We start from the raw sequence: 23468 nt of genomic DNA on the forward strand, positions 1-23468 counted from the left end.
AAAATATTTCAAACCCCCCACCATGCAAAGATTGCTACCTCTGGATTTAAGAAAACGTGTGAGTGATAATTTAATATAAAAAGGTGTGGGAAATAATCTTTTGATGGTTTTGAAGATCCTCAAAAATTTGGCCTGAAAATGAGCAGTCTTTGGGGCAATGATTCTATGGCCGTGTCATACACTTACCCCATTAACCTCATCCGTTCCAATTAAATTTAAAAAGTATGGAACATTTTGTTAGAAAAAAAATGGGGAGAGAGTTTATAGAAAGAGAAATGTTATGCTGACAATTTTTTTTATAAAAATAAATTTATAAATTAATATGACTTTATATAATAATTTTATATCTATATTTATTTTGAATGGAAACTGTCATAATTCATTTATAAGATAATTTTGCATCCATGATCGGATACATTTTGAGATATCATCGTATCAAACATGACATTATAAATCAAAATAATATATTTGAAACTCTAACAGTACACTACTTCTTTTTGTGACTGGTCTGGTCTTTATTATTGCTAATACTCTCTATAAAAAAGGTCTAAGAGATAACACTCTCTACCTAAACAGAGACTTAATCTTACTTTTTAGAGAAAGAGAGAATGCAGCCTCTACAAATTAACATCTGAGAGATGATTTTTCTTTTTAAATGACAGTAAGGAAACCAAAAAGAAAAACAATAAGATAGATGCGAAAAAGATAGATTACAGTTTGGACCAATTTCAGTAAATTTCAAAATATGTGATGGCTTGCAAAGATAACATATTTGTCTCTTTTTAACCACAAATGTCAAATTTGAAAGGTCTGGTGGTAACGATTCCAATGATCTAGCGCGTGTGTTAAGAAGAGCTGTTGGAATAGGTGACGCGTGAGAACCACCTAACATATCAGCTCAAGTTATATAAGTTTGTAAGTTTATTTTTATAAATATGATTGTGGTTAAAACATTTAAATATGATTTCCATGCCTAGTCTACATATTGTGTGCAGTTTATTTATTTTTATTTTTTTTGGTTTCACATTTGATTTGATGATATTATTTAAAAGTTAAGGAATTTTAGAAGAAAATGGATTTTGATCAATGTCGTATTTTTTAATTCGTTATATGAAAAACTGAAAAATACAAGCAAAGAGACACGTGTCGGGGCATATAAATTCGCACAGTGAGGGGATCCCAAAGTTCCAAACCGTAACACACGAAAAACGTAGACTGGGAGTTAAAAAGCTGCCCATCCAACCAGCAAACTCCTTTCGGAGGTTCTGTTTCGCTCAAAATGGGTGTACCGGCGAGTGCTGAAACGTTTCGTATCGGCCTGGACGAGTCTTATCGGCCACTCCCTTCTCTCTACTTGGCCTTCTTGTCGATTTGGTTCGTCTCTGCATGTTCTTGGACAATGAACACCTACAAAAACCGCCACTCTCAGGTCATTTTCTTCGAAATTCTATTAAAAACTTGTCGTCTAGTTTTACTGTATTTATTATTATTATTATTATTATATATGAATTTTGAGCGTTCTGATGAATTTGGATATTTTTTTTTTGATGGTTTTTCTGTCTGTTTCTTAGAAAATAGAGACGAATGATATTTTGATCCACTAGTTTTGCGGTGATTTTGTTTGCATAAATGTAATGAACCCAAATAACGAAGTCACGCTGGGTTAAGTGTGGAATTCTGTTGCCTAAGGTCCTAGTTAATGAATTCTTATGTTAGATATTTAATTTATAGGTTCTCAACCCAATGGGGCTATGAACCAGCATGTATCCTGATTTTGGTTTGTATCTGGTATTTTAGTTTTGAGGGGTTTTCAGATTAATCGCTTGGAAATCTATGCTTTTATTGGATTTTGAAGCTTTTACTGGTTTAATGTAATTTTTCCATTTTGTGATGTTGTCATACTAGAGCAGACGAATAATTTGCAATGGTTGCTCGCTTCTGTTCCGTTGATTAAAGCACTGCAACTCACCCTGTCTTTCCTCTTCTGGTATGTATATGATTTTAGTTATATATGTAGACTAGTCACCACGCTTACGAGCGTGAGTGGTTTTTTATCCTTCTTTTTTAATTATTATTATTTTTGTTGTTTTTTGGGGGGGGGGGGGGGGGGGGGGGGGGGTTAAGGGGAATGGATAAAAGATAGCCTCTGTAGCATATTTTAGTCTGCAAGAATTATAAATATGCTATGGGTATTAAGGGTTAGGTGATGCATAGTTTATGTTTGTTTATTCGATGACTTGGAATGGTCCCCGGGATTAGTCGGGACTTTTTTCTCAGACACCTGGTGCCAATCAGAAAAACAAAATCTCAACATCTCAATGCATTGATCTTGCAGGTATTCTTGCTTCAATCTTCAAGTATGCTCTCTATGGATGTCATTTGGGGTCTACGTAACTGCCGTGCTCTTTCAGACAGCTTGTTTCGTGTCCTTTTTGCTCATTTCTCATGGTTACTGCATCATGTGTGAGCGTCTTTCTGTTACTGAGCGCCGTACTACAGCTGCACTTGGTTGTGTCTTTTACTTGACTCTTGTTGGTTACAGAGCTTCTGTACCTTACTTCACAGTGAGTTTCTTGGTTGGTTAATCCATTATTTTCCTATATTGTCAGCATCTGCTAACTAATGCTGATTCTCAGTGAGTATATAGTTTTTCATCCAAGATACTAATTGCTTTCTAACTCATCACGGCACAGGTGCTTCTGCTTCTTAATTATCTTGTATCATTCTATGTGATTTTCCACCATATATCACAAAACCTATCCGTATTAAGGGAACAATTGAGTTTCATAGAGGATGAGGATGTTCAGACAATGCATGATGCAGTTTATACAAAGTACACGATGTTCAAGTAAGTATTGAAGATACAAAAGAAAAGAAAAGCTATACCCATTTTGTTTTTCAAGGTAATAAGTCCCCTGTTTCCAAGGAATAGTACTATATTTTAAACTTGAGTGGTGTTTTTTTCCTGGTTTTATACAGAAAATTTCAGGGTGTGATGCAGATAGTAGCTATTGCAGAAACTGTGGTATGTTTGTATTCATTTCACTTTCCAATTACATTTGTATTCTAGATATGTGAGGACATACCTTGAGAAGCATTTTTTTCTTCAGATACACATGAACCTGGATGACTCATCAGAAACATACTGGCTTCGCTTGCTAGTTCGAGAATGGGCACAATTCTGCATCTTTATGTATATTGGGTGTGTATGAATTTCTTGATATCGTGAATATTTCCTCAATGGGGAACTTGCCAATTCTTAGTGATTTATGAGCTTCTGGATCATATCACATTAATTCTGGGAAACTCCATTATTTGCTTGTACTCCAGCCATATGAGTTTTGTGACTGTTATTTATCTTTTCCTGTTTCCTACAGGTGGACTTTCAGGTCACAAGACATGACACCACGTTTCTCTGTTATGCCAACTTTGAAGTCTAAAGGGGAGAATGTGGTCCCTCCTATCTACAGTATCGTAAGTAATTTTTTGGAGTTGAGCACTCCAAGAAGCTTAGGTTCCAGACTAGTGGGCAAGTGGCTTCCCCATTGAGATCATTTGATCTTAATCACATATTATTAATCATTCAATATAATCCTTTGAAGCCAATTCATGATTGTTACTTCATTCAGGGTAAAACCAATATTATTTTTGTAGGCAGTGTAAAATCAATATCGGGACTTCAAACAATCAATACTGGCTATAAGTTTCTATATATATATATATTTACAAGATGAGAAAAAAGGCACTTCTCCTATGTTTTTATTCATTCTAATGCTGACAAAAGTGATTTATCTAAGTCTTCTTTTTTTTTTTTTTTTTTTTTTGCCAAAAAGATAAAACTTGGGCACTTTATTGAAGAGATGCGGTATCCATGCTTTGAAGAAACACGGTAGCTTAATTTCCATTTTGTAAGATATGCTCCAGGCTTGTTGGCAATTGTCGAGTACAGTTTATATTGAATACACACAACAACATTGCATTTCTCACTCAGCTCTGTGATAACATTATCATGTCAAAGATTGATCCACACTTTCGTTTCAGTATTATATTACATCAGCATTTCCATCTGCCCTACATATTACATGCTTTTACACGCTAGTACTATGTCATAAAATATCCATAGACCCACACCCACCAAGGCAAGGTAATATCCCAGGAATCAAGGATCCATCAATCATTTGAGTCATGTTGCTGCAGGAAATGGATGCGGCAACTTTCAGAGATTTTAGCAGACATCAATGGCACATTGGGGTGGTAAGTGGTGCAAACTTGTGCAGACATCCGTATATGCTTTTATCTAATTGATGGATAGTCCCTCAAATGACCTTTGCTGTCATCCTAGAACATCTTGTTCCAACCCAGGAATCCTAATTTGGATGATAATTCTGAAGTTTTCACAACATTACTTTCCTTTTAAAAGTTCGTCTTGGGTGAGATAATAGTGTGTATATGCTCATCATTTAAAACTTGAACCGAATGTACTAAGATTCATTTTTGTGCTCATGTAGCCGACTTCTTCCTGCGAAGGCTCTAAAGATGCGATTCTGGTAATAATTCAACCCCCACATGCATATAGGCTGACAACGCCAGACGTTTCTTCTCCAAGCTCATCCAGTATTGCAACTTCTTTGACAGATTCCAATACCAGTTCATTTCCATGCAATATATAACAAACAAAACTCTGTAGAATAGATCTAGATCATAGCAGCAGCTAGCTGATTCCTGCTTCATTGAAGTCGCGACAGGCTCTGTAGGCTGCAGCAGTTTTTATTCATACTTCAAAGCTATACACGGTTTCTCTGTTTACACAAAACCGAAAAAGGGCTTCAATTGGTGAGAGTTTAAGTCCATTAATCAATCTTATTTACGTACCGAGCAGTCGAGCAATCTTTTATTTCTTTTTTGAAGGCATGTATCGATCAATCTTAATTGTATATTCTCTATTCTTGGTGTTTGTAGTTACCATTTTGTATGAATGCGTCTTTGAGATGTATCCCTCATTATAATGCAATTGAGATAATATTGCTTTGATCCAATTTACATATTGCAGGCAGTAATTTGGTGGCTTCAAATCATACCATAACCAATCTTTATAAAAAGCTGGGCCTACCAAGTTTTTTCTGTAATTTTTTTTTTTGTGGATAAAGCATTATTTTATTTGTAATCTCAACAATCATTACTAAATCAAGGGTTTATTAAGCTGTCACAACCATGAAATATTCTCATTAGTAGATGATAAAACTAGTAACACTTCATTTTGTTTGGACAATGCCAACAATCTGATGAAGGGTGGCACCATCCCTCACCATTAACACGAAACAACTTTTATGATAAGAAACCATGAATTACAGCAATATTAAAAAATGAGCCTACACACTCTCTCTTGGCCTGTTTAACTTAAAATTTCAAACAATTACCATTCCCAAACCATAATCTTTACATTTTAGTAACCAAATGTAGATCCTATTAATAATTTACAAGGAATTCTCTCAAGCAAGATCCACCCCACGCCCCAGTTCCAAATATATAAATAGATTCAAACTAGCAGAACTTAGCTAAAGGACTTTAGCTAGTCCAATACCAGTACTCTAAGATTAGCCAGAAACTGGTTCAAAACTCTAACCGCATTAGGAATATCCAACCTAGTGCAAACCATAGCAAACAAAAAGACAATAAATTATTCAGGATTTTTTAATTAATCAGATCTTGTTGGAATATAAATAACCATATCAAGGAATTAGAATTAAAATCACATGCAGCCAAACAGCTTGCTAATGACAGTTAATTTAGTTAGAATATATCAGATGTATAAATAGCTCATTTCTGCACATTTTAAAGCAATTCGATTGATTCAATATTCATTCTTCTACTCTGTTTCCAAGTTCATAGAAACTTTACATGGTATCATCGTCCATATAGCATCTTCCGCTGCAAACCTCACATTTCTTGATTTGCTTCTATGGCAACTTCTGAAGATCCTGCTGCTTCTATGGCAGATTCTCCTTGGACACCGACAAATCCATCTGATGATTCATCAAGTCCTTACTATCTTCATCCTTCTGACAATCCTGGAGCACTGTTAGTCTCGAAAATTTTCACTGGAGAAAATTACGTTGCATGGAGTAGATCAATTTCCATCGCCCTAACTGTGAAGAACAAAATAGCATTCATTGATGGTAGTTTGCCTCATCCAACTTCTGGTAATCACATGATTCAAATTGCTTGGCTAAGAGCAAATAACCTAGTTCTATCTTGGTTGATAAATTCAATAGCAAAAGAAATTCGTGGTAGTTTGCTTTATTTCACTTCTGCTTTTGAAATTTGGGAAGAACTTAAAACACGCTATCTTCGTAGTGATGGTCCAAGGGTATTTTCCTTGGAAAAATCACTCAGTTCTATATCTCAAGAATCAAAATCTATCACTGAATATTTCAGTGAATTTAAAGCTTTGTGGGATGAATATATTAGTTACATGCCAATTCTAGTTTGTCGTTGTGGTAATCTTGATAAATGTTCTTGTCAAATCTTGAAGAATCTCACTGATCGTCAGCAATCCGATTATGTAATGAAGTTTCTGGTAGGATTACATGATTCTTTTGCAGCTCTACGTAGTCAATTACTATTGCAATCTCCATTACCTTCAATGAGCAAGGTCTTCTCTATATTGTTGCAAGAAGAAAGCCAAAGAACTTTGTCTAACTCTGTTGGTGTATCACTTGAGTCACATGCAATGCTTGCTTCTCAACCTCAGAAGCAATACTTGAATAATAATTTCAAGACTCAAAAGCCAAGAACCAAGACAGATGTTGTATGTTCACACTGTGGATACTCCGGTCATCTTGCAGACAAATGTTTCCAACTTATTGGATATCCACCTGGATGGAAGGGTCCTCGAGGCAAAAGATTCACCTCCACTGCACAGCCTGGAAATTATACTCAAAGGTTGCCCACTGCAAACAATGTTTCTACTTTGGAGCAGGATGCAAGTAATCCCCATACATTTTTTTCTCAAGAGCAAATCCAAAATTTGATCACTCTTGCAAACAACTTGTCTAGCTCAAACCTCACTCCAGTAGCTAATGCTGCTTCAACCTCAGGTATATTTTCCATCTGTAACACAGTTTCAACATCAAAGAACTCATCTACATGGATTCTAGATACAGGAGCAACAGATCATATGATCTGTTGTCCTAGTTTCTTTACATCGATAAAAATGCCAACTGAACACTCTAAGGTTCATCTTCCAAATGGCCAAACTGTTCCCATAATATTCACTGGTCATGTTACTCTTTCATCTGATATTACTCTCCATGATGCACTATATGTTCCTGCATTCAATGTCAATCTAATTTTTGTCTCTAGATTGGCAAAAGATAATTCAATTGGCTTGTTTTTCTTTCAATCTAAATGTATTTTGCAGGACCTCAGCAAATGGAAGATGATTGGGCTTGCTGAAGTCAAGTCAGGCCTCTACCAATTACAATGTTCTGCTGCAATAAATACTAAGATGTCAAATTCATTCAATGAATCTTTTTCTATTTCAGCCAATACTTGTAATGTCAGTTCTGATACATGGCATCTTAGGTTAGGACATATTCCTTTTTCAAGATTACAAGTCATTACTTCCATTGATTCTTCTGTAACATCTTCCAAAAATCATGTATGTGAAATCTGTCCACTAGCCAAACAGAAGAAACTCCCTTTCCCTGTATCCAACACTCATTCAAATAAAACTTTTCAGCTTTTGCATTGTGATATTTGGGGTCCTTTCTCTACAGTTTCCCATTCTGGTTACACATATTTTCTTACAATTGTAGATGATTGTTCAAGATTCACTTGGCTTTACTTAATGAAAGCTAAATCTAATACTCGAGTATTACTTGCCAATTTCATTGCTTATGTTCAAATACAATTCAACACAAATGTTCAAGTCATTCGGACAGACAATGGACAAGAATTTAACATGCTTGAATTCTATCAAAAGCATGGCATACTTCATCATTTGTCATGTGTAGAAACTCCCCAACAAAATGGTAGGGTTGAAAGAAAACATCAACACCTATTAGCTGTTGCTAGAGCTCTTCTCTTTCAGTCAAAACTGCCCATTACATACTGGTCTGATTCTGTCCTCACTGCTACACATATTATCAATCGTACCCCTTCAAAGATTCTCAACAACCAGACACCATATTTTCTCTTGCATAAAACCCAACCAAATTATAACTACTTCAAAGTATTTGGTTGTCTTTGTTTTGCAAGTACTCTTAGAGCTAATCGAGGGAAATTTCAGCCTAGAGCAACAAAATGCATCTTCCTAGGCTATCCCCCCAACATTAAAGGATATAAAGTTTTAGACTTAACAACTCTCAAAACCTTTATATCTAGAAATGTTGTTTTTCATGAATCAATTTTTCCATCTGTCCCTTCTCCTAAGCATACATCCTACATACTTCCTAATGCTCCTGACATTTTTTGTTACACAAAGAACCACATCAGTACAAATTCTTCTATACCAGCACCTATAAATGCAGTTTTTGATCAAAATCATTCTTCAGATACTGATCACAATCCTTCCTCAGATGCAGTTTTACCTATTTCAAATACTAATCAAAATCCTTCCTCAGAAGATTTACCTATTTCGAATACTGATCACAATCCTTCCTCAAAAAATTTACCTGTTCTCAGAAGGTCTGAAAGGATTAGACATCTACCTACATATTTGCAGGAATATTACTGTGGTAATCTGACCAAGACAAATGCAGAATCTCAATCATCTTCCTGCTACTATTCTGGTAAGCCTTATTCCATTTTTTCCTTTCTTTCCAAATCAAAACTGTCACCTAAACATCAAGCTTTCACTGCTGCTATTACTTCCATTTCTGAACCTAAAACATTCAAACGAGCCAATTCTCAATCCGAGTGGCAACATGCTATGGCACAAGGAATAAAAGCTCTTGAAACCAACAAAACTTGGGAACTTGCTATCCTCCCTCCAAACAAAATTGCAATAGGTTGTAAGTGGGTTTACCGAATTAAATTTAAGGCTGATGGTAGTGTTGAGAGATACAAAGCTAGACTAGTGGCAAAGGGTTACACCCAACAAGAAGGACTTGATTTTTTTGTTACATACTCTCCTGTGGCAAAGATGACAACAGTGAGAGTTTTATTGGCTGTAGCAGCAATTAAGCATTGGCATTTACATCAACTTGATGTAAACAATGCTTTCTTGCATGGAGATTTGAATGAAGAAGTTTATATGCAGCTACCACTCGGATTTGCTTCACCTAATGATCCTAGAGTATGCAAACTCAAAAAGAGTTTATATGGATTAAAACAAGCTTCGAGACAATGGTTCTCAAAATTGTCAACTTCTTTGATTCAGTTTGGATTTAGCCAAGGAAAATCATATTCATCTTTATTCATTAAACAGACTGCCAACAGCTTCATGGTACTTCTTATATATGTTGATGATGTGATTTTGGCCTCAGATAGTCTTGAACAGATTGCTATTGTCAAAAAGTACCTACATGATTCATTCACAATAAAGGACTTGGGTGAACTGAAGTATTTTTTGGGCATTGAAGTTGCTAGATCCAAAAAGGGCATTAGTTTATGTCAAAGAAAATATGCTCTTGACATATTACAGGACAGTGGTTTATCTGCTTCTAAACCAGTTGCATTCCCCATGGAGTCAAACCTTAAACTGTCAGCTCATGATTCCTCTCCATTACTAACAGACCCTGCTGCATATAGAAGACTTGTAGGTCGTCTGCTGTATCTCACAATTACCAGACCAGATTTGGCTTATTCAGTTCAAGCCTTAAGTCAATTCATGGCTAGTCCAACTACTTGTCATCTTCAAACAGCTCATAGAGTTCTCAGATACATCAAAGCCACACCTGGACAAGGCATATTTCTTGCTGCCAATTCACAATTACATCTGAAAGGGTACTCGGATAGTGACTGGGGAGGTTGCCTTGATACAAGAAGAAGTATAACTGGGTTTGCAATCTTCATAGGTGACTCACTTATTTCCTGGAAGTCAAAGAAACAACATGCTGTCAGTAGATCCTCTGCTGAATCTGAATATAGGGCATTGGCTTCTACCACTTGTGAACTACAATGGTTAGTTTATCTTTTGGCTGATTTAAATGTTCAACATTCTGAAGCTGCATTACTCTACACGGATAGCAAACCAGCTGCTGCTATAGCCTCAAACCCTGTCCAACATGAGAGGACCAAGCACATACAATTGGACTGCCACCTAGTTCGAGAGAAGCTGCAAGAAGGCCTCATCAATATTATCCATATTCCATCCAAATATCAGATTGCAGACATCTTAACCAAGCCTCTTGGTTCTCTAAGTTTTCATCATCTGATTCGCAAGATGGGAATGATTAATATACATTCTCATCTTGAGGGGGGGTGTTGGAATATAAATAACCATATCAAGGAATTAGAATTAAAATCACATGCAGCCAAACAGCTTGCTAATGACAGTTAATTTAGTTAGAATATATCAGATGTATAAATAGCTCATTTCTGCACATTTTAAAGCAATTCGATTGATTCAATATTCATTCTTCTACTCTGTTTCCAAGTTCATAGAAACTTTACAGATCTATTCGGTGTTAAAGTATTTATACTTACTATATATTAAAAGGAAATACTTAATTAATCAATAATTTATAACAAAAAATGGAAAATTCTATATACGTAAAACTTGATATGCATCCAACCCAAAAGCCAAATCTCTTTAGAAGGGAAGTTAACCATCGGTGGACTCAAGAACACGAGCTATGCAAGTGTGTTATTTTTCTTATTTTTTCGACTGTATTATAAACGTTAAGAGCCACAGTTCCCAACAGTCCAAAAGCTTCTAAAACAAAGCGGCTGGCGGGAGATGAACCCAAAGACAGATGTACACGATGATGTCCAATTTAGGAAAAAAGGAAGACCTTTTTGCATCTCTGTCGGTGCGCCTCGATTTAATAGCCCACATTTCCTTCTCTTTCCACTTTCTTCTGTTTCCATGGCTTCCCAGTTGTCTTCGCAACTTCTACAGCTTTCTTACTACTCGTAGGTCTTAAGCTCTTGTTCATCTGTGATCATCTGTGATCAATTAAAAGAATTAATGTTATTTACATGTTTATCAGCTGCTTGATATTATTCTTCTGGAGATTTTAGACCCTCAAGTACTTCATGACCCGAGTAAGAAATTATGTGCAGGAACTTATTTGTTCATGTGTTGGGAATCAAAATTATAGGACTTTTTGTTTTTACTTCCTTCCATTTTTATCCATTTTCTGACTACAGATGAAGCAGAAGACCCATTAACATAATACTTGCAATTGTTTCACAGTTTCCTTCCCCATTTTTACCTATGATAAGATAATCGTTTCCTTAACTTTTTTGTGTCAGACAATCAGTTGGACTAGACAGTAGAGGAAGGGCTACGGCAAATGCATCTCACCCATTAAGTTTCGATGCCAAGGATCAAGGAATTTATGGCCTTCCAAAGAAAAATTCCACAGTCGGATATTTTTCTAGATATTATACATCATCGCGATGGATTTCCTCACGGGTGTTATCATCTATGGCTTCTTCTACTCATTCTGGTCAATTTAGTTGGGAGAATGGTGCTCCTGTTGCTAAATTTCAAAGACTTGAGATGGAATTTAGTCGGGTTAATCGTCTTGTGTAGGTATTGCATGAATCTGCAAGGAGCTTTTCCCATGCAGTTGAGAACCTTAGATTGTCAGGAACTGGTCCAGCGCTTGCAATGGCATGGGTTGGGAAGGATGTCCATTACTGGCATAAACGTATTGCTTATCAGGTCTGCCTAGAAGTGTATCATTTTATATCCTTCAGTAAATAAAATGAACATTTTGAATGGTCTCAAAGATAAGTTTTCGTTGCCAATATCACGCTCATCCAACTGGTTATAAAAATATGGTATTTACCCGTCTGGTAGAGTGAACATTTGTATGTTTTTTCATTTGCTTGGCTGTCCTCTGCCTTGAGCAGCAATAAGAACTACTAAATTAGTGGAGGTGAAACATCCTTGTTAATTTATTCGATTTTTTGGAAACTGGAACATGAATCTTCGACCGGCATGGCTGCACAGGTAGTAGTTTACGTTTTGATGAAAATGGCGGTTGAAGTGGAGATCTTGCTTTCTAGTGAACGCCGCAACGACACTTCCCTGGCTAGAGAGATGTAAGTATGCAATGCCTTACAGAAACTCAATGTTGCAGTGGTTTAACTGATGAAACATGAATCTCCTAATCTATTAACTGCTCCACCATTTCGGTTTAACACCAAAAGTGATCGATAAACCTGTACCTTCACTGACGTTCTGGCTTTAAATTTCCATAAATTTAGAGAGGTTTATTCTGCATTACAGCATCTGGAATTCATGTCAAATTAAATGTTTAAAGTTTGCTCTAGAAGCCAGCTATGTCTATAGCTGAGCATTATGGTTTCTTTCTCTATTCTCCATCTAATAGACATATACTGACGACAGAAGTGTCCTAGTTTTGAATTTTTGTTTCTTAATTTGATCAGTTTGTCCCCCAAGGTAAACATGGTTGGGGAGCATATTGAAAATCAGTTGAGCATGAGGCAATGAGGCAATCGGGATTGGAAGAATGGTTTAAAGAGGTTGAACTGCCACGTATAGCTGGATTTTTTCTTCCTATGTTAAAGAGCTGATCAATGGAATATGCAGGAAGGTTTGCTAAAAATATCCTATGCTTTAGCATAATGTTTCACCCTTTTTACAATGTTCTCCCTATCCTCATTTCCTATGCTGATGAATTCCAAAGCATATTTTTGTTCACTTCGATTTGGATTCACTCTTCATTTACGTATCTAGCCTAAGCAAACAAATATTCAGTGGTGTTGCAGGGATCATTGTGGCTATAAGTTGCTGTGCTGCAGTAAGGAAATTGGGTTCTAAGCGCACTTGCTGTCACTTGTTTACATTTTCAATTGAGGATGTATTGGTGCAGCTCATGGATCTTTCACACGGTCTTGTTTCAGTGGACAAATTACATCACTTGGCCACTGAAGCAGGTTTTGAACTGGACTTTCTGACTCATTTTGGTACAGAGGTTTTCTCTGGCAACGCAAGTGAAGAGCTGGAATTCTGGATTGGATTGGCTCAGAAAAAACTCTCAGTGGCATTCCACAAAGAGGCAGCCAAATTTTTCACGACAAGGTGAAATCCTGAAATAATTTCTTTCAACTTTTCTATTGATATTACTGTAGTTTTGTTGAAGGAACAAATCGTTTTTTTTTTTATTTTTAATGAGTAAATTGATGGAACACATGGATCTTTGTGAGCTCTATAGACATGTATAACACTTTAATCATTCCAAATCCAAATCCTCTGTTTTGTTACTATGTTTACACATGTTATATTAAAACTCTGTATCATGTTCCTCACTCTCGAATGTAGTCAGACTCTTGATGTGCTTGAATTTCTGTCTAGCTGAGTTCCTGTACCTTCACATTAAATAGTTAGTTTGTCGTTGTAAAACTTGACAGGTTCAAGCAGATAGTTTGGCTACTTTAGGGCTCTTTGCATATCTTGGAAAGAGGACCAGAATATTCTTGTCAGGAAAGAGCATTAATGATCTGGATGACCATGTCAAAGACTTCCTGAGGTAGGTGATTTTGCCTTTTCATTACGTTCTAAAAATCTGGTCCTTAAAATTGGGACACTTGGGAGGTCCAGTGCTTTGCCTGCAGCTACTTGGAACGCGGTAGCCTTTTCATTTTCCCAGAGCTGTCTTCTATTTTAGTGTATCAGCTCTTCATGGAGGTCAGCATTTTTTCTGCTTGCGTTGAAGATGCAAAGTACGAATCATCCTAATACTTACAGATTATCTTCACAGGTAGTAACTGATGAAATTGGATGGCTTGATTTTTATGCTCCATTTGCTTGCATAAACAATCAAGAGAGGAGAAGGTCCAAACATTGTACAATCCAAGCAGAGAGAGATTATTCTAACTACTGTATTTACCGTATGCTATGATATTTTCTCTGGGTTTGCTCATTTCAGCCGTTCCACGCTAAAGCCCTTAGATGCAGATTTGCTAGAATTCTTGCTTCGGAGGTAGTATACACCATCTCCTCTTTCATTTCAGAGTTTTATTTGTTGGAACTTCTGTCTCTACTGAGAGAGATCCTGTTGTCAACTTTTTCAGTCAAAGCCTGCTAACTATTTGTTTGGAAGACTACTGGGCTGCTTATGATAAATCAGGGTATGTCACTAGTGGATTCTTTCGTTTAGCTTATTGTCGACAGTACCTTAGAGAGGAAGGAATTTATTATGCCTTTGTTTATTTTCATTAGCAGTGAACTGATAAAGTTTTCGGAAACAGTTGTCTCTGACCCCACATCATTTGCACGATCCAAGGCGGCTATTAAGTTCTCTATAGTCTCAGTAGCACAACAAAATTCTGGCGATTTTATGGCACATGAATGTCCAGAGAATAGCTCTCCACATGGACCGTCATAACATCTTCATGTAGCAACCCTTGACATGGATCTAGAATAACAACATATTGCTGTTATTTGCTAAATCAACACCCCCCCTCTGACCCCACATCATTTGCACGATCCAAGGCGGCTATTAAGTTCTCTATAGTCTCAGTAGCACAACAAAATTCTGGCGATTTTATGGCACATGAATGTCCAGAGAATAGCTCTCCACATGGACCATCATAACATCTTCATGTAGCAACCCTTGACATGGATCTAGAATAACAACATATTGCTGTTATTTGCTAAATTCCCCCCCCCCCCCCCCCCCCAACAACGGCAACAAAAAATTTGGGTCTGTTTATCTGTATGGAAATGCATGCATATGTTGTGCGATATAACTACTGGCATTGTTTGCCTCTTATAGCAGGCCACCAGACTAGCTAGGATGTCTACGACCACCTTTGTGGTGGGGCAGATCTGCTACTAAGTCAATTCCTCGGCATGAGATTTTAATTAGGAAATACATTGTCAAGTTGGCATCTACAAGTTCTGTAAGACCAGCAGTCTCCTTCTGGTAAATGGGCAGAATTATCATAAAATTTAGATGCTAATGCTGGAAACTCAATTGTTTTAAAGGATATATGGATGGGTATGCGGTTGCTTTTCACAGACTTCATGGTGGCTCTGGAGCTACTCCTAAATCAATTGCGAGGTCACAGGGTCACAGAGAGGGAAACAAAGAAGTTAAAAAGAACTCTAAATGACATAGCATCACTCATCCCGGTTACAATTCTAATGCTACTTCCTGTAAGCACTGATTGGATCCTTTTTCTTTCAATAGTCCCTTGTTTTATCACTGACTAAAGAAAGTAGCTACTTATTGATGAAAAACTGGAAAAACCGAATTCTCTTATATATACTTGCATATACACACACACACACACACCCCAATTGCAGAGGGCAAACAAGCTCTGCCAAGTTGGAAAGAATATAGGGGATGTTTAGAAAACTTTTCAGAAGAACCTGATCCAATGATCACAAACTTTCATACATCTTTACATGCCAAGTCATTTCATGTCCCCTTTGTTTAGCTTTTACCCGGTGGAAGTCATTGAGACCAACTACAGTAGTCCTCATGGTCCATGGTATGAAGAGTGAGGGGAACATTTATCCTGATAGAGAAGGCTCATTTTAGGAATTAGTTTATTGTTATCACATTTTTGCATTTCTCTTGGTTCACCTCTTCTAAACGATGAAAGTACCCCAAGTGCGCAGTGAGAAGAGCAGTAGCAAATACAAGAGAATACAGGAATGACTTTTAAGTAAATAATTAAACCTGAATTAAAGGCCAACAATTTATGTGCCCTTTTATCATGTGAGTATGACATGCGATTCATACCACTAAAACTGTAATGTAATTAGGTTCACACTAGGCAACTTTTGCTCATCTTGCTATAACTATTTTATTCTATTACTCCCAAGTGATCCCTAAAAGATCTGATTAATTTTCCCTTCCTTACCACATCCAGGTATCTGCTATAGGTCATGCAGCTATGCTAGCGGCAATAAAAAAGTACATGCCATACTTGGTAAATTCTTACTTGCCTTCCGTTGAGTTTGCCGTTTTCCCCTTGCCATTCTGCTAATCCTGCTTTCTTACACTGCATTTAGCTTCCTTCTCCATATTCTCCGAGCGGCTGGATGTCATGAAACAACTACAGAGAACTAAAAAGATGGAAGTTCAGGCATGGAGCATCCTTGAAGACACATCCTCTAAAATATCTTGAAGATAACTATTTCGTGCAATCCTGTTGTCTCTCTTCTGTGAATTACTACAATGTGAGTTGTAACCTTGTGGGGCAATTGGTGCTTTGGTGGATGCAAACGCATACAGATGACAGTGAGACAAACAATGTAATCTAGTCTTGTGAGGATCCATAACTTAATAAATGTATTCACTGTCGACCTTTGGTTGCATGCAAATGAAGTTTGGGGATGCATCAGAACCATATGTGATTTTCTTTTTTGATTGGCATTGCTCTAAACTTGATATGAATATTACTTAGATCAAAACGTTTCCACTGAATTTCATTAAAAGTGTATTTTAAGAATAGCACGTGTTGGTATATCATACAATATAAAGAATCTTTTAAGAGTATGAATGTTTCTAGTTTAATCTACATAATTTTGGTAGGACAGGTTGATCTTTTATCAATTTACTCTCCCTTGTCTCTATAATTGTTTTTGACCGCGCCTTGCAATGCATGCCCACTGTATAATTTATTCCCTGAAAAAGAGATGGGGAACAGAGGAAAAACCACGCTTAAAAAGATTATATTATATGTGCGCGCGTCTATGTACAAGAGCCAAGGCCTAATGAATCTAAAAATGTATTGTAGTCAAAGACTCAAGTGCTCTGCCAAAATTTAAAACAGCAAGGGTATTATAGAAATAAAAAAATTGGTGACGAAGTTCTAAAACTATAACTTGGTAAATAAATCCAGTGCAGCAAGGATTTTCAATTGCAAATTGCAAATTGTTTACAAGTTCGTTATCACGCAGACAATTAAACTAGTATTTTCTTGCACAAGTAAATCTTGCAGGACCGAACAAATTCTGAAAAGCATCCACCCATTCTAAATTTGCATTACTCAATGCTAGAGGAACAATTTACTGCTTTTTATTGACTTTCTGGGTACAAAAACCATGCACCAAATGTAATCTGTTGAAGGAGAAAAGTTCTTTTTTTTTTTAAACACAAAAAAAAAAAAAAAAAAAAAAAAAAAAGAAGAAGAAGAAAGAAGAGGGCTGAATAAACAGAACACTACCAATCCATTACAAAGGAGAAAGACATCAAATAAGTGCCGGAAACAATGATTTAAAATACTAATCGAACTACTGCACTACATTCTCATTCCTCCATCCCGAATACAGACCATAAGCATTTACCAAGAATTACTGCTGCTCTTGGTCCAGGAAATTTCCCTTGGCATCACTTGCAATGCAATTATAACGGAAAAATGTCTCAGTAATATTTGCAAATGTTCCATTATTGCAAAAGAATACCTTCTTTGTTGTCAACTGTATATCCTTCTACACGCTGTAAAGCCATAATCGAAGTCCTAAACCAGTCCTTTCTGATAAAGCATAAGCTCAAAATTCAAACCATCCTCTTTTGATCACGAGCTGCAGCAACATGGTCCTACAAGACACAGACGATATAGAACATAATCTTTAATAACTTTAGAAACGATCCATTAAATCACTCAACTATGGAACAAAATAATGTCAACCCATTTCAATTCATACATTTGGCAGCAATTCATATATCAAATGCACTAAAGAAAGCAATAATCCCATAACAAGGACGACAAGAATAACCTTTTCAAAAGCTCGTCTAACAAGGCTTCATTTGCCATTAAAATAGGGAGTATCAATGGACTTCTTATTCCAACGAAAATATGTAATCTAATTAGCAAAAGTCATTAATATAAAAGCTTAGGATCATTCGTACTGATACACAAAAGAGGAGATTTCAATGTGGGCCAATTGAGCATATTTTATAGAGAAACTATTCAGCCACGATGAATGATCATAGACACAATGGGAGCCAGTTGTATCAGCCCATGCAACACAAGTTCTTCTACCCAGTATCCACAACAGCTCCTCACCCTTCCCATTCAATGTACTAAGCCACCAAATCTCATGAGGGCAACAAAAGGAGACTTTATTTGTACCACCAATAGGGCAACCAGAGTAAATCTTGATTAGGGTTGAATAGGTTGGACATAAGTCAAAACTAATATTAGTAAATATTTTTTTTTGATAAGTAAACGAACTAATATTAGTAAATATAAAAATAAAAAGATGTGGGCTTGGGATGAGCAGTAAAACCAGACATCTCAAGTTCAATTACGCACTAGAAGACAAGTTCGGACCCTGCCTTGGTGAGGTTCCTCATCATTAAAAATAAAAGGCAAGCAAGTCTCCTAGGAAAAAATGTAATAAAATCCCTTAGTGTAGGAAATGATGCTCAAAGTTTCAAGTTTATCAAGTCTCTGACAGCCAAACCAGGTGACATGTAATCAAGATGTCCAAGGACCAAGACCAATTTCTAGATTTTCAAATAATTTCAGCAAAAAGCAGACTCATGGGAAGGCCATACAATATAGAGTGGAGACCTGAAAATAACTTCAACAATGTACAATATAATATCATGATGCAAAATATGTCAAGGCTCAAGGTCTGAATTCAAGCTTACGGAGATAAAGTCAAAAGCTCTGGTATCCTCTTTCTTTGAACCGTTCATCAGTGAACTAGGAGTTTGAATAGGAAAGTTTGATTGGAATACATCAGGAAGGGGTGAAGAATATGCTCCATTACTACCACCAACATGACTGACACCAGCATTTTGGGCATTCATGTTCCCAAGGTGTTGGAGGCTTGCTAGCAATTGCTGCTGAGCAAAAAGACTCCCCATGGCAGCATAATTTATTGGCTGAGAAGAAAATGCAGGGTTGAGCATGAAGCCAGGAGGCATATGGTATGACATAGCACCAGGGGGGAACACAGCATTTGGATTCATTGTGGACGTTTGAGAACTAAACATGGCACCCAAAGTGTCATTGGAAACCTGATTCTGGGAATTACTATCTGAATCTGAAAACAGAGTTTCTGAAAAAGCTCCAGGAGAGGTTGCTTTCGGCTTCATGTTGGAGGCATTTTCATTAAGTGAAAAACCAGCCATCAAGTCATTGAAATCTTTTTTATGACTTTCTTGCTCCTGAGGAAGTTCATGACTGGAGCCAAATAAATCTAAAAGTTCAGCTCCAGTTTTCTTTTCTGCCATATGATTTCCATTAGCAACCTGTTTATCATCAACAGTCATCCCAGAAAAGAGGTCATCTGCATGTTCCCCACTATCACTAGCATGAAAAGACACATCCGCAAAGGGGTCATCATCGCTTTTTAGTTCAGAAGTGCTTGCAACAGTGCCCAGACCATCTCCAAACAAGTCATCAATTAGAGGGGCTGGCATTGAAACATTTGCTGGATTCTGCTCACTTTGATTCTTTGTAGAATTATCATCATAATCATCTGGATCACCAGTGTCTATTAAGTTGGGCATTTGAACAGCATTAGTAGCATCACTCTTCACAGTCCTTTCTGTATAAGTAGCTGTGCTGTTTGTGTGTTCTCCACCCAAAAGGCTTAAAACCTGCCCATCAATTGCAAATTGTTATTTCAACAACAAAGAATTTTCCCAAGTAATCAAAGAAGTGCTGTTACAAAAGCAATTTAATATGGATTTAGGTGGATGGAAATGCTTGTAAATTTTCAATTCCTGAATACTTCCAGGGACTTTTTTTACCACTGACAACCTAGTTGAAAGTTTGAAAAGAATGTGATGTCATTAAAAGAAAGCATAATTAAAGTTTTTAATAAGCTTAGAAACAAGTATTTGCACAGAGAAGAAAAGGAATATTCTGTTACCCATTAGAGAAAATGAAACAGTTGTTTGCATACTGTCAAGTGAGATTTTCATTCTGTTTTGGGATAATACATCTAATACATCTTTTGTGGGGGGTGGGGTTTAAAAATATATGGTAAGAGCGCTACTTTTCCTCTGTCAGTGCAAGTGTTTGGTAATTGGTGGGTATATATTAAAAGATGTAATGTTAAGTGAAACTCCTGCAATGATGCACGAGCACATTAATAACTACGCACTGATACCAATACTGGTCAGTAGAGCTAAAGGAAAGGGTAGATATTATATGCAGTTTTTGACTTGCAATTGAATTGAACATGAAGCAGTGCAGCTACATCACATTTAGTATGGAGTTTATAATTCGTTTTTTTTTTTTTAATAATAAAAAAAAAAACACTTACAATAGAATTTTACCTTGTTAGCTTTTTCCCTCAGAGAAGATTGAGGAGATTCAGAACATCTCAACACTGCATCTTTATTTTCACTGAAATAAGACTCCACAGTGACAAAATGATCATCATCCGTTTTCCTCAGTATTGACTCAAGGACACAGACAGCTTTCATGCGAACCTGAATAGCAATCACCCATGAAAACCATAATACCAAATCGACGATCTTAGGATAAGCATCTTGATGTTTCGTTTGGAAATATAAAAAATATGATAGCGTATAGCACCCATGTCACGTTTAAAATAACCATAATATATTAAAAGAGAATGAGCATAGAAGCATACAAAATCTTCACAATTTTAGTACAGAAAGCAATGGACATGCCTGCCACTGGGGAGATTGGAGCTTTGACTCAAGGGCTCGACTTAAAACCAAAGCATCCAACTTTGCAGCCTCGACAAGGAAAATTTGAACAGCATCTCGAGTAGGCTGTAGACGTACACCACCTGATGTTACAATGGTCTCCAATAACCTCTCTTCACAAGTCCTACTTTCTTTAGAACTTGAACTGGAGTCCCCGTTGGTTATTTCTATCTTAGATACTCTTGAGTCCTGGTTCCAAGGTCCACTGGCCACATTCTTTGAAATCCCAAAACTACCCTGAGTTTCATTGTGATAATCAACAGGTTCATATCTATCTGCATAATCAGATTCTATAGTCAATGACCTCCGAAGATTTGGACCCTTGTAACTTCCATTGTCATTCTTTTTCACCATATGACCTTGTGTGAAATTGCTAATTCCCTGCTTTATAGATGCACTTCCAAGACCTACTACCTCACTGAGAAATGATTTCCTTTCTTCTGATGGCATTTCAAAGTTCGTATTTCCAAACCCCTGTATTCTTTTGTTAAGATCTTCAGCAGGAGCTGGCTTATCATTCTCTGCAGAAAAAATAGCAGAGATTGCCTCATGAGCAGTGTCCCGCACAGCCTTGTTAAGTGCATCCCCTTTCAAAGCATCTAACTGTCCCTTATAGTGAAATAACTGGCGAACGGCTGCTGAATGTCTCTGCATTTCCCTCCTAAACTCCACACCAGATTTCCCCACCGAGTATTTTATCAACCTAAGAGCCTGCACATGATAGCATAATGGGTATAAACATTTAACAGAAATCATAATTTTCAGTAACAATCTAATTGCAGCAACCAGTATAACCAGACTCATTGATCTCAAACAAACCCTACTAAACTTCACGATTTAAGCTACAAAACCCGAGTTAAAAAAAGCTAAGCGTCCCATGAAACTTGATGGGGGCGTGTTGCAATTTACACCATATTTTTTTTTTTTTTTTATAAGCAGCCACATTTGAAACTATCAAACGGCCCCTCTCCAAGTGTGCTCACCGATACAATGGAAGCCTTCTGACCCCAAATAATTAAGAAAGTCTATAAAATAAGTTCCGGAATTTCAGTCACCATCACCACTTCGACCTTCCAAGGATTTCTGCTTCATTGGAATAAACGTGCATGCAAGAGCATTTATTTTTGCTTATTTTTGTTTTTGATAAGTTACTTGCAAGAAATAGTTAGAAGCAAACACAATAAAACATCTCACGTTCCATTGCATGTTGCAATATAACCAAAAGCAGGGAAAAAAAGTTCTTCCTCCCAACCGAGTCTATGAAAACATACTTTTTTTTTTTTTGATCGGTAATCAAGAAGTTTTATTCATCATAATTGGCAAATCCCAAGTACACAGGGCGTATACTTGAAAAATACCTTAGTCTATGAAAACATACTTACCAAGCTGATATGACCACTACATTTCCCAGGAACCCAAAAACCAAGCAAACCCAATTCCCCTTCTTTCCTCACACGTCCTCAACTTCATTTCCTTTTCCACACTTGGGGCGGCCACCAAACAAAAACCGCCAAATTTCCAAGACGCAGATCTACCCAATCTTAAATCCAACAGAACCAATAAAAAAAGCATTTACAGTTTATACCTTTTGCTTAACAATCGGGCTCTTGTGCTCGAGCCGCTTCAGGATAAACTCCGAGACCTCCTTTACAATACTGACATGCGAAGATCGCAGGAGATCGCAGATCTCCTCCAACTTGTACACCGGTGTGACCTTGTCCTCGTCCGATGTGGCGGCGTCGATCATCCGCGACCTCCAATACGACTCCACCGCTCTCCGGCTTGAATCCATTTTCACCCAATTCGCAAAGAAAATCCTAACTTTCACAAATCACTGAACACCAGACCGGTATAATTCAAAGGCAGTAGAAAAGATTAAGAAAGCCCCTATTTTGTACAAAATTTAAGAGCTCAAAGACGATCCGATTCAATTCAATACAGAAACACAGAATCGAAATTACCCAATTCGGGAGCCGGAGGGCCCTATTCGATCGGAACAGAATTATTGAGAAAAACCCCAAAGTTTATAGGTCGGCGGACCCTAACATGCAAGATTGATCGAATGAGAGAGCCCCGAACATGCACTAATTTGATAACTTATGGCCCCCAATTTTCAGGCTGCCGTGAATTTATTATACATGGAAACAAATAGATAAGAAATAAGAATAGCTCAAAAATTGGGGCCTCAGAGAGAGAGATAGAGAGTAGGAATAAGGGTTTGGAATCGTACAAGGAGAAGAGCACAGGGAGAGAAGGAAAAGAGGTCGACAGGAGAGTTGGGGGGTGACGCACCGACTCGTGTGGGGTTTACGTTGAAAGTTCGCTGTTCTGCCAAGTCGCGCTCGATTGGCATGGCACGCATTTTATGTCTCACGGGGCTTACGTTTTCTGGGCTTGGACCAGGCTCTCCACTTAGCCCATAGACATTCTTACTTAGTTTTCATCTTAAATTTTGTTTAGGTTTCGCTTGCCTATACACATTCCAGATAATATTACATAAAAATTAAAAATTAAATAAAATATTATTAAAATATAATTTTTATTTTAAAATTTAAAAAAAAATTAAATTATTTATTATATTTTATATAAAAATTTAAAAAAATTATAATGATAATACGAGATAAAAAAATTTTATGTGTAACTAAATTTATCCTAATTCACTCTTACTGCCTT

At 37.0% G+C, this 23468-nt stretch overlaps 2 protein-coding genes and 1 long non-coding RNA gene across 17 annotated transcripts; 2 read left to right on the plus strand and 1 right to left on the minus strand.

Annotated features, from left to right (window-relative positions):
- Positions 1-1172: 1172 nt before the first annotated feature.
- Positions 1173-5036, plus strand: LOC122301019. 4 transcript variants are annotated; one of them, XR_006240107.1, is made up of 10 exons: positions 1173-1429; positions 1911-1987; positions 2336-2564; positions 2694-2848; positions 2980-3025; positions 3111-3202; positions 3378-3474; positions 3834-3908; positions 4198-4254; positions 4509-4573. XR_006240107.1 is itself a non-coding variant. In XM_043112075.1 (10 exons), the coding sequence occupies exons 1-10, from the start codon at positions 1280-1282 to the stop codon at positions 4690-4692; spliced, it is 999 nt and encodes a 332-aa protein (XP_042968009.1). In that variant the 5' UTR covers positions 1174-1279; the 3' UTR covers positions 4693-5036. The 4 variants fall into 4 exon arrangements, 3 of the variants coding, with proteins under 3 accessions (XP_042968009.1, XP_042968008.1, XP_042968010.1); XM_043112075.1 differs by lacking the exon at positions 3834-3908 and adding an exon at positions 4636-5036 and having other exon boundaries at positions 1174-1429; positions 4509-4547; XM_043112074.1 differs by lacking the exon at positions 3834-3908 and having other exon boundaries at positions 1174-1429; positions 4509-5036.
- Positions 5037-10709: 5673 nt separating this feature from the next.
- LOC122301021 lies at positions 10710-16518 on the plus strand. Of its 9 annotated transcripts, XR_006240116.1 has the most exons (13): positions 10719-11079; positions 11422-11836; positions 12128-12219; positions 12568-12734; positions 12899-13222; positions 13552-13670; positions 13742-13828; positions 13902-14123; positions 14215-14271; positions 14922-15045; positions 15131-15301; positions 16024-16083; positions 16166-16518. It is a non-coding gene; the product is annotated as an uncharacterized LOC122301021 (long non-coding RNA). The 9 variants fall into 9 exon arrangements; XR_006240117.1 differs by having other exon boundaries at positions 10710-11079; positions 13552-13828; positions 14922-15068; positions 15165-15301; XR_006240118.1 differs by having other exon boundaries at positions 10713-11079; positions 12581-12734; positions 13552-13828.
- LOC122301020 (protein MODIFIED TRANSPORT TO THE VACUOLE 1-like) lies at positions 15799-23136 on the minus strand. 4 transcript variants are annotated; one of them, XR_006240110.1, is made up of 6 exons: positions 22381-23136; positions 20757-21506; positions 20397-20552; positions 18756-19712; positions 17561-17696; positions 15799-16209 (listed from the first exon to the last, which is right to left on the minus strand). XR_006240110.1 is itself a non-coding variant. In XM_043112077.1 (6 exons), exons 2-6 carry the CDS (start codon positions 22585-22587, stop codon positions 17655-17657), a joined length of 2112 nt encoding a protein of 703 aa, XP_042968011.1. In that variant the 5' UTR covers positions 22588-22629; positions 22757-23136; the 3' UTR covers positions 17308-17654. The 4 variants fall into 4 exon arrangements, 1 of the variants encoding a protein (XP_042968011.1); XR_006240108.1 differs by having other exon boundaries at positions 15799-16219; XR_006240109.1 differs by lacking the exon at positions 15799-16209 and adding an exon at positions 16557-16781.
- Between the last annotated feature and the right edge of the window lie 332 nt (positions 23137-23468).

The sequence above is a fragment of the Carya illinoinensis genome, chromosome 2 (genome assembly GCF_018687715.1).
Source record: "Carya illinoinensis cultivar Pawnee chromosome 2, C.illinoinensisPawnee_v1, whole genome shotgun sequence".
Lineage (NCBI taxonomy): Eukaryota > Viridiplantae > Streptophyta > Magnoliopsida > Fagales > Juglandaceae > Carya > Carya illinoinensis.

Excerpts from the sequence above, each read along its gene's own strand:
- LOC122301020 (XM_043112077.1), bottom strand. The coding sequence starts at position 22,587 with ATGGATTCAAGCCGGAGAGCGGTGGAGTCGTATTGGAGGTCGCGGATG. Across the intron at positions 21,507-22,380 it reads GCCCGATTGTTAAGCAAAAG|GCTCTTAGGTTGATAAAATA; the intron begins GTATAAACTGTA and ends TATCATGTGCAG. Across the intron at positions 17,697-18,755 it reads GAGCTTTTGACTTTATCTCC|GACCATGTTGCTGCAGCTCG; the intron begins GTAAGCTTGAAT and ends TGTGTCTTGTAG.
- LOC122301019 (XM_043112074.1), top strand. The coding sequence starts at position 1,280 with ATGGGTGTACCGGCGAGTGCTGAAACGTTTCGTATCGGCCTGGACGAG. Across the intron at positions 3,026-3,110 it reads TAGCTATTGCAGAAACTGTG|ATACACATGAACCTGGATGA; the intron begins GTATGTTTGTAT and ends TTTTTTCTTCAG. Across the intron at positions 4,255-4,508 it reads ATCAATGGCACATTGGGGTG|CCGACTTCTTCCTGCGAAGG; the intron begins GTAAGTGGTGCA and ends GTGCTCATGTAG.